The 14588-nt window shown below is 39.7% G+C and overlaps 1 protein-coding gene across 1 annotated transcript in view; it reads left to right on the top strand.

The window, feature by feature from the left end:
• Nucleotides 1-14588, top strand: part of PPP1R3A (protein phosphatase 1 regulatory subunit 3A) — a 27346-nt gene extending 12758 nt beyond the window's left edge. Inside the window, exons 2-4 of the mRNA XM_009943438.2 lie at nucleotides 8684-8742; nucleotides 8853-8989; nucleotides 11204-14588. Of these exons, the coding sequence (XP_009941740.2) occupies nucleotides 8684-8742; nucleotides 8853-8989; nucleotides 11204-13741 (2734 nt within the window). The 3' untranslated portion in view covers nucleotides 13742-14588. The remainder of the gene's footprint in view (nucleotides 1-8683; nucleotides 8743-8852; nucleotides 8990-11203) is intronic.

Genomic DNA, 14588 nt, shown 5'->3' with positions numbered 1-14588 from the left:
TTAATTTGATGGTACAAACAAGAGGGGGAAAGGGCCTTGCATTCATTAGTGTCAATTCCAAATGAGAGCATACCGTTCATAAAAACAATATTCTGCCTTCGTTTAGACAAAATGTGCAGGTAAACAAATCACAGAATCACAGAATCACAGAATAGTAGGGGTTGGAAGGGACCTCTGTGGGTCATCTAGTCCAACCCCCCCGCCGAAGCAGGGTAATCAGAAACAAGCACTAGCTCCTGCAACAACAATGATTTTGCTCCTTAGCTTTATCAGGGCTCTTTCTCTTCTTTAGCTGCAGGGACCTCAAAGCCTGGGAAGGTACAGTTTGCAGGTAGACCTCTGGACGAGGTCAGATCCTGTTGCCCACCAGCCTGTGGCCAGCGCTGCTGGGCGCTGCTGAGCACTGGAGCCTCTGTGCATGGTACTGGTCTGCTTCTGAGAAGCTGAGCACTTAATGGCTTCTATCCACAACGCACAGGTGGCTGCACATAAAGATGCCCCACCACACATGGCTCTGCTGAAGACATCTGGTGACCTCTCGATTTTCAAGCACCCAGAAATACCAGGTCAAGTGTTGCTTGGTGGGGAGGCCGTTTGACACACCTCCAGCAGGCACAGTCTCCCACATCACAAATTCTCCACAGGAGAAATCAGGTATATGCCCTCTTTTGCTGGTGCGCAGGCAGGTGATCCGCAGCCTCCCCGCCTTCTCCATGGCACCTGACAGCCCTGGCTTATGCTGCAGAGCAGTAAAACAAGGCCCCAGGAAGCACAAAGATGGCTTCAAGCCAAAGTTGTACGTCCCATTCTCGAGCTAGGCTGTGAATTCTCTGGCAGCAGCAGGGCTTGAGACTAATAGTTATAGGGTGCTGGAACCATGTGTGATAAGAGATCGTGGAATGGCTTTATTGTAAGACTAAAACTTCAACAGTCAATAACATGGGCATCAATTTAAATCGTTAGGAGACTTGTCCCTATAGTGAGTTTTGGACTGAGACTTATGGAGGCAAGGAATAAGTTTATCTTTACTTGCTAAATATTTAGTTCACATTTTCAGTGAGGGAGATGGAATAGAATTAGCTATGGACATCCCTTCACAAGAGAAGTCAAAGTCTGCACTTTGGAAATCCACACCAGGATCCTTGGCAGCTCCCGAACCCCTTTCATGAGTTGTTGTACAAAGACAGAGAGGCCAGGACACAAACTGGATCTAGATCCTAGAGGATGGGTGAGATGTATCTTCAGTGGTAATCTCACCATGATCACGAGACCAGAATCAGGCTTATGTTTTTAACGCTTTTTTTATAGTACCAGCTTTTTTTCACTTCCTGCATTTTCTTTTCTCCATGAACTGGTGTTACTAGTAGTTTCTCTCCTATCCTGCTGGTATTTTAAGACCTGTATAATTAGAGCAATATTTTTAATGTAATTTTCTAGTAAGCCAACTGTTTGAGGCTGGTTATTTTAGTGAAAAAATGGGCTGAATTCTTACTCTACTGTGTCTTTTTAAAGCTCTATTTAGAGCTTTACACATACAGAGCCTTTCGTACTGCTTTCCAAAATTCCTTCTTCCTTAGAAATTTATTTTAATTTTGTGTTCATGGGTTTTGAATGATATTGCGTACCATACTACTGAGGTTCAGAATTACATGCGGAAAATCCTTTATTTAGTTTCCCATAAATGTTCTTTTAAGCCAACTCCTCCAAACCTTTTACAGGCTTTCTGTTTTCAACGTGCAGATAAAATTTAAAAAATATATTTTGATGTTGCTTGTTCTTTTTTAAAATACAGATAGTTATTTCCTTTTCTACTTCCTTTTGATATGGCATCTGCTGCTAATGATACAAAAATAACCAAGCCAAACTACCAGCCCTTCCCTCCCCATGTGCACCTCCTCTCCCCAGCTTCATGGGGTTGCTGTTCTGTGCAGGATGCCTGTTTGGCTCCGGTGACACCTCAAACCCGAGCACTCACGTCCGCTAATTTACTTTTTGCTCTTCTGCTTCTCAGTAAAACATTGCTGACACATTTGACTACTTCTTTTCAAGGATTTTATATGTTGTTTACTTCCCAGTGGCATTCTTCAGCAAGGCTGGCTATTTTCAGCACTAGATCCAGACACACTGTAGTTGTATTGAAGGTTGCTGCTGTATTAGGCTCCTCTTAGGTTTAGAAATCTGACCTGAAATTAAAATAGAATTACTGTTTGGTTAGCAACTTCAGTCCTGCCATATCCTTGCATGAGGACATTTTATATTCATCTCAACTTCAGAACAGAAAAGGATTGTTTTTATTTTGAATCCACCTTGAAGTAAAAATCAGAAGCATGAAAGATTCTGTGAAAGCCTAAGTCTATCTGAATCTTTAAATAAAATTGTATTGAAAACTTTTTTTGTCTCACATGTTTTTAACTACATGTTTGAGAAATATGTTTTTTAAATACTTTAACGTCTCCATACCTCTTTAAATTTCAGACTAAATAATATGTTCCTACATTTTCTTTTAAATATGAGACAGTAAAAAATTGTTCAGTTTGCATTAATTTCAAGAGTTTTACAGGTACATTTTCGTCTTTCCGTTCTCTGTACTCCAAAAATTTTAGTCTTTTCCCACATTCTGTAAAATAAATATCTTGTGATTTAGGTATTAAGATCTAGCATGAGTGGATATGACACAGAACAATGTGAACGGTGCTGTGGGTTATACAAACATACAGACACAACTTCTGCCAAATATTAGTGTGTGAATTAAAACCACGACAAGCTATAACAACCTCACCCATTATGAAGAGATAGAAGCTCCTGGCTGTCGTCCTGAACCTATTTCAGACCAGATCAAAGCACCTGCTGTTCCACAGTGAAATGTGGGCTTCTGAAAGCATAACTCTCAGGGCATATAGCTGCACAGGAGCACTTGAAATAGGTCTGGACTGGGACCATGGGACCACGAAGCCCTGTCCCTTGGGAAATGTGTTGCCTAGTCCCCTTCACAAAAATATATCCATGTTTCCATACTGAGACCTTCTTAGTTTCTTGTGCCTAGTACTCGCACTGAAAAATTACAGGATATACTTTTCTAACCCTTACAGATCTTCTTTTGAGTTTCCACAACAAATGTTTTTGTGAACTCTTTCTATTAATGCATTAACAAAGTCTTGTTGCTTAATACCTTTGCCTTCTCAGTATTTACCCCTTTGCTACACTACGAGAGGGCATTTATTTCTCCTCTCAGACTATTTTTCTTGGCTGAAAATAGAAACACTCAATTTTCCCCCTTGGTTAATACAGATTCTTCCTCCTGCCAGTCTTCTTGTAGTCCTCTTCTGCACCTGTTCCAGTTTGAGTTAATCTTTCTTGAGCATAATATACAAATGTTCCAGAGGAGTTCTTACTAGTGCCTGGTGCCATGACATGAATATTTCTCAGAAGTCTTTCATTAGTGGGAATACCTTCTCTGACGCATTACTGCAGACGTCTGTTTGCCTTGTTGCCATGGCCATCTCACACTGGTGGCTTGGAAATGTTTTCTGCCAAAACCAAACTCATATTTTTCTTGTTTGCTTGTTTCTTCCAATTTCTGAGCCCTCATTTTGTGGCAGAAACTCCTTCTAGTCCCTAATTGTATAACCTGGCACTTTATAATTTTGAATTTCATCCCTTATCTATTATTCTGATCCTCTCGGCCACCCGTTTCTTTCAAACCTCCTCTGTGTTGGTGATGTCTCCCAACTTCCTAACTGCCACAGATTTAATTTAACTTTGACTTTTTGTGCCTTGGTCTGTAATAACATGACTGAGTAAGTCTGATCACACAACCGGTCCTTTCCAAATCCCCAGCGACGTCTGCCAGCTCTGCGCAGCCCAGCTCGCGGGGCCCCGCTTGGCACCGAGCCCCTTTCCCACCACCCAGCTCTTGTACTCATCTCCTCCTCTCCAGTTTAATTAATAAATTTCCCATGTGGCCACACAACAAATGCTTTAATGAAGTCCAGATAGATTAGATAACTGATTTTTAGACAAGGGAAATATAGTAATTTTGTCAAAGACAGTTATTGTCAGGTGATTCTGGAATTTTTATACCATGTTCCATTTATCTGTATTTATTCTTTCATTTCAGTTTTGTTCTAAGTCTATGGTGAAAACTTTTTGAAGACGCCTGGGCCTGTAGTTTCCCTGACACTACATGTATTCTTTTTCCTAAATGTAGATACTACTTTTCCTACTCTTCTGATACTGTTTCAGAAGTATCAGGACCAATTTGATAGATTCAAATAGCAAAGATTTTAAACAAATATGTGATTTCCTCTGTTGAGTCTCTCAGTATTTTGGCTTGGACATTATCTGCTCCTCTTAATTGGAGCACATTTAAACACTGAGTTCTGCTCCTAAACTGGATGAAATGATATCATTTTCTAACTCTGTCCTTACTAGTTATGCCATGTAAGATCTCTGTTCCTGTAAGATTCTGCCCTGCTACTAGCACTGTGGTAGAAAAGTTTACAGGTCTTTTGATTGTGGGGCTATATACAGAGTATCTGAAATCTTGCTCAAACCTTGCTTCTAAAAAATTTGCTATTTAACTTAAAAAGAATAATTCCAAAGCTTTGACATGTCTTATTCTATCCCAACCCTTTCTGGAGTCAAAACGATATTATTTATTGGCTAATGATTTTTTTTCTGATCACTTATACACTGTCTGTCTACTCCTCACATCTTTAGGGCTCAAGCACGACTTTTTTTCTCTGTTTGGTATGCCAAGTTCACATAATTTTGCGACTTCTCAACTCCTTCACATAATGTCCATCAACTTTTCAGTCTTCTCAGTCCTATTAACTAGTTCCTGAACTTCCTATTTGTTCTTTCTAAATGCAAAATTATAGTGATAACCTGTTTTCATTCCTGCTTCCTTTTAATCACTCAGTCAAAATGAACGATAAGCTGGTAGAAATTCTTAAGTTCCTGATGTACTTTATGAAGATGTGCCCCACTCAGCTGAAGGAGAAAAAGCAGCTGAGCTTTTGCAGGTATCCAGGTGCTTATGTTGGAGGGGAACTGCATCAGCTGATATAACAGATTTTTCTAGCTTGCATTGTGGTCAGAATGCCTAGATTACTTAAAAATAAAACTAAATGTTTTTAAAGAGAACACAAATTTTGTGTTCTCTCTTTGCCACTACACAGTGCAGACACATTTGGACCACCCTCCACAACACATTGAGACAATTAATTTAGAAAACAAATACTTAGTTAATATTATAATTAAAAAATCTACTCATGGAATTCTGATAGTGAGCTAGGAAATTTGCAGAGAAATATGAAGAAAAAATAGTCAGTACAAAACCTACTAACTAGACAAACACCTTCTAATTGATACTGTTTGATGAAGGGGCTATTTTTTATTGGCTTTTGGGAAGTATTTCAGTCTTCAGAATGTACATGTATGTTTGAGACTGTTCTGTAGTTGTCTGTACCCGTAGTCTCAACATCTTCATATCACTTCTTAAACTGAAGTAGTGTTGTTAAATGACTATTGTTTATGGTCCTTGTGATCCTCAAAGACTGCAGTATCAATATCCTCAACTTGGGTTAATTTTAGATTTCCCACTAAAATAATTATATAAGGATAGATATTTCTGATGTAAAAATAAAAGAAGGAAAATAGCTGTTACACTGACTTTCCTTGTACTCAGGTATTTGTAGGACAGGTGTGCACAAATAATGGGCTATAAACCAGCAATCTTTATAAAATTCAATGCAACATGCAAGAAGTTATGTTTCAAACCCTGCAGTGTGGTTCCAGGCTGCGAGGCTGTATGATCATTGGTGTTTATTACCTATGCTGCGGTTGTGAAAAGAAACTTGCTGACCAGGACTCTAGATGCTACTAGTACAAGAGTTAAGGACAAATTCGACTCTAATCACAACAAAAATAAAATTGAGGGGCTCAGGTCACACATTCTGTGTTACAGCCCCAGCCACTATAACTCAACAGCTACATTCCAGCTTGAATTTAGAGTTGCAAGGTGAGATTCACTTAGCTAATTTCAGCTATCATCTAAAACATATGGTTCCAGCCTAAGGCTGTACTGTCACTGTAGGGTTGTTTTGTGGTCCATCTGTTCCAGAGGCAGAGAAGCTCCTTCAAAAGATATGTCACTCTATCTCACTCGTGATGTCCATGACAGAGGGAATGAATCTCCTTTCGGGAGTGTTAATCTCTCACTGCTGATGATATGGATGATGTACACGAATGCCTGAACATAGGTTCTTAGAAAGCTAAGGCTAGATCAAGCAAACCCCATCCTGGCACACGCCTGTAGGCATCCAGCTTGAAGCAGCTTTATACTTGTTCATTTAAAGATTCAGAAAACAGGTGCTCCTCCATAGTATCCTCATTCAAAGACTCTGTCTGTATTTTACGTTGAAAAGTTCTTAATCAAAACCAGAAATAATCACTGGGTAGGGAACACAGGGAACAGGAGACAGAATTCAGTTTCTCTTTTCTCCAAGGAATGAAGAGTAAGCTAAAGAGTAAGGATTCTGCTTGTACATCCAAATTCAAGAGCAGTAGGCAAATCTGCCCTCCAGTTTCTCCTCAGATGGTCTGCATCCTGGTAATCTGGGTATTTTCTGGATACGTGTGCAGTGGGGTTTTGAATCTGATCAGGGTGTGATAGGAGCTGAAAGTGCCACTGTATCTTGGATGCAAAGTCTGGCTGCCAGTAGACTATTTTGTTAGATGGGGGGATGAACATCTCTCCTTCTGGGAATGCTTCTTGAAAGAAAAAATGTGTCAAACTCCATTCCTTTAAGTAGTAGATGAGGGCCCCTTCTAGCAGCAAAGGATGCCATCCTTGTGTCCCGAGAGTGGCATCCACATGGCTGAACACTGCAGGTAGCCCGCTACATTCAAAGAAAAGTTTCGAGATGCTCTTTTTTTTCCCACTGGATAGCAATAGAAGGTTCCCTGCTGTGCCCATGTGGTTTTGGGATCATTATTTTGGGGTGACTGACTCAGCTCATGTGTTATACATGTCTTGGCTCCTAATTCAGAGCTTTTGCAGACACCCTATTAGCACCTAAATGCTTTAATGCATCTGTCTCATGGCTAAGGCCCAATCTACGCAGTGTCAAGGCTTACGGGAGCTGGTGGGTGAAAAAGGTACGAAAGGGCAGAAGAAAATTGGGAACAAGATGTACCACTAAGACAAGCATTTGAAGAGAAAAAAAAAAAAAAAAATAAAAAGGAGTAATTATTTACCTTAAACCCCCTAAAGATCTACTGAAAATAATGGCCTGGCTCTGCCAGCCTTTTCAGGATGAAGTGCAGATTAACTGCTGGCAGGGGAAAGTACAACTTAGTGTGAGTAAGAGAGTGAGAAACGTGCGGAGGCTATGCATGTACTAGAATTCAAGAGTGACATGGCATTCATGTGAATAACAAGAATATTCAGCATTATTGCAATTAATGGTGAAAAAGAACTGTTGAGAGAGCGACAAATCTTGTGCTTCAAGGACAGCTTCTAACAACAAAAGGCCAAGAGGAAATTTAACAGGGCAGTGAAAATTACTCCAAGTATTTTCCTACAAGAACCTTACATCTTCCCCTGAAGTATCTGATGGTGGCCAGTGTCAGAGATCAGATGCTAGACTGGTGGGATCTTCTGTCTACTTTAGTCTGGCAATACCTGTAAAGGCTGGATTTTAAAAAGTTGGTGACAGTCGATGTCTAGGTTCTTTTAACAGAGTATAAATTTAGCATCCTTCTTCTGAATTAAGCATTTAGGTGGCAGAGTTAATGTTATATCAGTTCAAATGAAAGACTCCAGGAGAAAATAGAAGGGGAAAAGATTAATATTTGAAAATTAGAAAGTAATTTTCAGTAACAGAGGTGGACGGCTGGTTGAAAAACGCATAAATTAAGACCTACAGAAAAAAAAAATTGAGAAGTCATTAGAAGTGATACAATAATTTGCATTTTACATAAGTGACATTCTTTTTACATTTTTTTTTCCCTTTTACCCTAAAGGTTACCCCCCTATAAGCACGCAATTCAAACTGCTATCGCTTTGCATTGATATTGACGAGGACAGCAGCACTCAGCATCTCTCCGTAGGTGTCTGTCGTGTTGGACCTGGCCTTTCTTTTCACAGCCAGCAAAGAAACAGCAAAAATTGCACCGGCTGCAGGGGAGCAGAATTCATTCCTGCCGGCCAGGCATAGCTTAGCAACAAGATTTAGACTGTGTACGCACATGTCTTTTTCCAGTAATCTCTGTATACATAAAAATATTTGAAAAATATAAGAAAGAGAGAGGCCCAGTCTCCCGAACACATACATCCTTCCAGACCCTTGTCTGACCCCAAAGTTACGCTCTCCTGTCACTGACCCATCTAATCACCTTTGTGCTGCTTTCTCAGGAAAGGCCTGAGAAAACCCATCAGCTTTGCAATGTAATCTGAAGGTCAACAGATTTTCATTTTCTTGGCCAATTCTTTGTTTGACCATGACTTAATATCAGGTCACTCAAAAAAAGCTACATTTTATAAAGCTGTTATTTTCAGAATTTCAAACAGCATTCAACATTTTGTGTAATTAACTAGTGGTCTTTATAACTGAGTCTAAGAAGAATTAGAACAATAATTTTTGCAGAATAACACAGGAAGTTTCTTTTGGTTTAACAGCAAAGAAGAAATATTGGCAACGTCTGACGAGGACACATGGAATAATTCAAGGACTTCAGGTACAACACCCGGTTTAATTAGTTCTTCCTTACTGCACATGTTAATTAAAAAATAGTCTAACAAACAACCTCACGGAAATTATTCAAGTATGTTTTTGTTAACTCTTCAGACACAAACATCCCAGAGATTGTTTATTCACAAGCAGAAGACAAAGACACCAAACCAGCTAATGAAAATATAAAAGATAAAAATACAGAATACAACCAGAGTGATCATGAAGATGATGAAAAAGAATTAGAGTTGCTGGTAAGTCCTATACAATCATATCTACAGTATTAAATGATATTAATCCATTTACGTTTCAAAGCTGGTGAAATGCCCCTTTTAAACAGAGCTGACTGATGTACTAATTTACAAATGTGAAGCCTTGGCCTGTACTTTGATTGAATCACTAACTGACTCAACAATAGGAGGTGCTTTGATTTCAGTATAGTGCATCAAGTTTTTCTGGTCTTAAATGAATGACTTCTCCCTTTTACTTCTTTACCAGAGGCCCTGAATGACAGTTTGAAGGAATTAAAAGAGTAGCATTTCAAAATCTCCCCTCTTAGTCTGTAGGATGGCAATATTTTTAAATAAATGTTTCATATTTGGTAAAATTTTTATATTTATGGTACTGTTTGCTTTTGGCATTTTTCAAAGGATAACTATGCAACATGCTATATGAGCAAAATAAATATATAAATATTTATATTAGCAGATTTTTCTATATCAGTATTTGACATTAAATTTGTTATAATAGATTTCACACTCAGTGAACATTCAATCTATTTGGATTTGTGTGTGTGGTTTGGCTTGCATTTTTCAGTATGAAAGAAAAAATGGCAATAAATGAGACACGTACAGCAATCTATTATTCTCAGTGTCTATTCTCAGCTCATATCATTTGGGTGCATAGATTCATAATCATAGATTATAATAGCTATCACCTGTGAAAATGTGAATGCTGAATCAGACCAGAGAGGAAGATGAGAACCTTTCTTTTTTTTTCCTTATTGGTAGAGAGACAATAAATTCCTCTTATTTGAATATAAATTTTTCTTGTCTTTACTTAAAAAAAGTTGAAAATTGTTGCCTATTGTGGGACCTTTCACTGCCTGAAAGTCAACGTCTCCTGTTTTTTTTTTTTACGGTGAAAGTTAAAAAGGAAGACCGCTAAAATCCCTTGTTCTCAGTCCACCCTGTTACAAAAAGCGGAATCAAATATAACGATTTGTTTATCAATTGCCAGGATTGTGCGTACAATAAATGAATGGGGAGCTATAATTTAGATGTTAATTTGCACTATGCGCTCTTTAATGAATTAAACAATGAAGTCTTATAATAGATGGAAATGCAACCAAATCTTTGAAACGCGCAGGCATTGGCTCACAAGACAGCTGTGCAGCTGACAAGTAACATGAGCCTTATGTGAGAAGAAGGGGAAATCGTAAGATTTGCATATAATTATTGAGATCATGCAAATGTCAGTTATGAGGAGGGGAAAAAAAAACCAGGCATCTCACTGTTAAATCCTGACAGTTGGCATCACCGAAGAACTCAAATACACTTGAGCACTGGTTGGCAGAGGGTCATTAAAACAGAATTTGCAGAGACATTAGCTCCCTCACTTTTCTTTGAGTGACGTTTTACTATTAATAGTTTGCAGAGGCTTTGCAGAAAACATATTAATAAGAGAAACTGTAATGGGGGTATCTACAGCAAGTGCAAATGCATAAAGCGGTGCCCAAGAAGCTAGCCTCTAATTGATCAGCTAGTGCTATCACTGTGACTATGCTAAAGTGAGAAGAGAGTGCAATGACAAGCAGGCACAGCTGAATAATACAATATGATGTTTGGGAGCTAGGAGGGAGAGTGATTAGTTTCTGGCCTTTTACTTTGCTAATCTCATTTCCAACACATGTCTTACCAGGTTGTCTAAAAACAGTCTAGTTTGAAGCCTATAAAATGGTCCCTGAGAGAACTGAAGCACAGATAATCCTTACAGTATTTGTCAGTGTGAAATGTGTCTTTGTTTTTCTGGACAATACTATACATTACCAGGCTTTGATGTACTGTATCAATGCCCTCATTTAGGCGCCAATCCTCCCCCCTCGCCTCACGCCTCCCTCTCTCCAAACCTAGAACCGAATATATAGAGAATGAATTAGCCTTCCTTTAAGGGAATGTTCTCTTCTGCTTTGATTTGTATAAAATGCACTAGCAGCTTACTGAACTCATGAATAAAGAGGGGGGGGTCTGAATGCTATTTTATTTCCTGCTCCTTTCAGCACCACCATAAAGCTCATTACCTATGTTAAAAAATACACACAATGCAAATTTTGCAAATGGTTTGGAACATGTTTCCATAAAAGCTTTGCTACTGAAAACAAAACTTTCCATAACAAAATCTTGCCTCCTTTATTTGGCACATTTTTGCAAAGCACTTTTTGATCATTCTTTTCTATTCTTTTGTTTCAGCTAAATCAGCACTTCACAGGAGCTAGAGGTACCTCTTCGCGAGCTGAAAGGAATTTATACACAACTGAACCAGTTAATTTTCCAAGTGAAACTGAAAGATTGGAGAAAAAGATAACGTATACAGACAGAAGCAGTGACTTCCTAAGGCACCCTGTGCCTATCGGTTCCTCATCTGAAAACACTTCACAAGAGATAGAAGGAGAATTAAAAGACAAAGTTAAGTATTCACTAAGAGATTATAATAGTCAGCCATCAGGGAAGGAAGCCACTGCTTGCTCGGCAAACAGTGGCGAGCAGTATTTGAAACATACTGGTACCAGTGAGAGCCTTGTATCGGCAAAACATTTTGCTGGGACAAAGCAGAATGAGGCTATTGATATTATGGCTACTGTCTCCAGCCGACAGGCAGAGAGCCACACAGATATTTCGAAAGGTGAAACGGATAGCTCCTTGGGAAGTAAGATGATGGAGAGGTTATTCATCAGCGAGGATGCTGCTGATACCTTGAAAGGGGCCTGTGAAGTGAGACGAGAAACCATTTCTCCAGAGCATGATGAATCCACGCAATTAAATGCATGCATAGCAGGAACGCTGGATGGCAATGGTAATCCAGCTCCGGAGCACCCAGCGCCACAAACGTCTCACCAAACTCTGGATTCACCGTTGTCAGAGGCTGACAAAAATGAAGGAAAAATCAACATGATTGAAAGCAAAGTTCGGGTACATTTAAGAGGAGATTTATATGCCGACACTTTTGCACATGCTGATGTCTCAATAGATTCCACAAAAAGCCAATATACGCAAAAAAAAGGAGTTGGGGAAGTGTCAGGAAAGAACTATAACACTGATGCAGGAAAGGAGAAGAAAGTCATCGAAGTAGCAGACTTAGCACTAATCGGCGAGGAGGAAGCACCCAAGCCTTTCCAGTCCCACGGAAAACACGCCGCCATGGCGCTGAACACAACGCCTCTGCCAGCCGAAGACAACAAGCAGGCACCCAGGCCCGCGGCGGCAGATCCCCCGGCATCCTCTCTTTGGGATGAAAGGAGAGCTGAAGACGTTTGGGAACGCAGAGCATTCATGAGGTTAAAAGACAGGGAAAAGTCAGATGAGACGACTGAAGGCAGACTGATAGGAAAGGAAAGCAAGGCAAGCCCCGCGGAGCAGAGGCGGCAGGGAACGGGCGGTGAGGTTCGGCAGGGAGCCGGAGGGAGCGCAGGGCCTCCGAGTGTGGCTTCCACAAAGGGGTTGTTTACCTGCCAGGAGGCAGAGAGTTGTGAAAAGTCTTCTGTCTCCGAGCAGGGTATTACAGAGGAAGCAGAGGCAGGTACAGCTTATATAATTAAAACAACGTCAGAAAGTGCTCCAGAAAAAATGTCTGCCAGTGAAAAAGCAGTAATTGCTAAGCTACCTCAAGAGACTGCACTAAGTGACAGGCCCACAGAGGAAAAGGAAACAGCATTTGATACACATGAAGGGAGAAATGATGGTTCACATTATGCTCTTTGTCAACTCAACACAGTGGGTGTATTATATGACACTGAATTTGAAAAGGAATCAGTTTTAGATATTTATAATGCACGCGTACATGAAACACTGCAAGGAGAAACGATGTCTGTATGTAATAGCAGGGAAAAACGTGCCAAAGCACAACCAGACATCGGCAATATTCTACCTGTAGGAGAAGCAGTAAAGGCTTCTGCTACAGGAAAGAAAGAAGATTTGCAGCAAAGTTTATATTCAGAAGTATCCAAATGTCCCCCGAGCACCAAGAAGCATCTATACAGTGAGGAAGCAGAAGCGCTCTGTAGGAAAGCAAGCCATGTTGGTGCCCTTTCCTATTTACATGCTGAAGCTGAAACAAAAATGCCACCTTCTGGTACAAATGCTGTGCCCAGTTACCATTATAAAAGCTCTTCAGTGGCATCTTCTGAAGGGTCCACTGTGGCAGGAGATATGGAGCATCTGTACAGACACTTTGAATTCAAAGTCATTGACGAGGTTGCTGCTGAGTCAGGGTACAAGTTAAGTCTGCCAAACGAAGTGGCTTGTACTAATAAAAACCTGACCCCTGAAGCTGAAAAAAAAGAAGTACCTTCCACTTCAGACATAGCAATTTCTAGAGAAGGAAGAGGAAGGAATACAGGTCAATGTTTCCATCAAGCAGAGTTCAAACAAGAGAAGTTATCAGGGCCAGAGGTTTTAATTGGTAAGCCTACCGAAGAAGCTGGGGGGACAGGGTCTCTATCTGACCGTTTAATAACTGCGGGGAAAACGCTAAACTGGCTTGATGACTCACAGAAGGAAAGCCAGCACATTTCTGATTCTGCAGATATTTCTAACAAGAAGAGTGAAGCACTGAAGTCTGCAAGTTTAAAACATATTACTTCCAATATCTTTTATTTCTTCTTCTTTCTTTTATTTGCTGCAACACTCTACCACTATGATTTGATGGTTTGTCTTGCACTCTACCTGTTCTCCATGTATTGGCTATACTGCGAAGGAGGAAGACACAAGGAGTCTGTCAAGAAAGAATAACAATGATTGTCAACTGTGCTCAAGATCCATAATCAATAGCCTCCAAGCCCTCCAAAGCATTTTCACTGTTAAAGAGCTTATTCAGTGTTAGAACCAAATCAAGTTTTCCAAGATTACATATGAAGTTGAGCCTTCATATAAGTAATTATACTACATAGGACCATTATGTTCGGATCATTAAATACCTATATGAATATGAGTTCCGAAACACGTCAAGTTAAAATGAAGTACAGCTGTGGCTCCTTAGCAGGATAGGAAGAAGCAATGCTTCGTATCTCTTTAGTACTTAAACCCATCATTTTCTTGCATTAATTTGTTTTGCAGTAAAGCTTTGTATTTTTCTGTGAGTTTTTTCTAAGCTTTTGTGTAGTACATAGCAAAACAAGGAATGGTATAAAAACTAACTCACTACTGTGGTACTGACATTGCAGTTGATAATCTGCTAGTATAGTTAGCCAGTGCTCTAAGAAATATGACATCTGTTGACAGGTTAATATTTTTTGCCAAATTTTTATTTCATTGTTTTGACTTAGAGCTCCAGTGACACCCCTGTTTTTGAAAAATGCAATGCTTTGACTTCGGTAACATCCTGTCACTTTCAGGATGTAACTGCACAGGAGAACAGAAGCGCTGTTGCCACTCTAAAAAGGTTGAAGGCTACAGCCACGGGCCTCTCACCATTCACTCACATACATGAATGTTTATGGTTTTTGTAATTAAGATCTCTGCAACATGACTAACAATTGCACTGAACCAACTGTTATTCCAGACATAGGCTTTGAATGACATTTTTTCATCAGTGTTTCTTGAGTCTATCTACAAAGCATTAAATAAATTTTACAAAGGA

Source organism: Opisthocomus hoazin, chromosome 8 (genome assembly GCF_030867145.1).
Source record: "Opisthocomus hoazin isolate bOpiHoa1 chromosome 8, bOpiHoa1.hap1, whole genome shotgun sequence".
Classification (NCBI taxonomy): domain Eukaryota; kingdom Metazoa; phylum Chordata; class Aves; order Opisthocomiformes; family Opisthocomidae; genus Opisthocomus; species Opisthocomus hoazin.
Note: the sequence above shows the minus strand (reverse complement) of the source record. Positions and strands in the feature narration are given on the sequence as shown.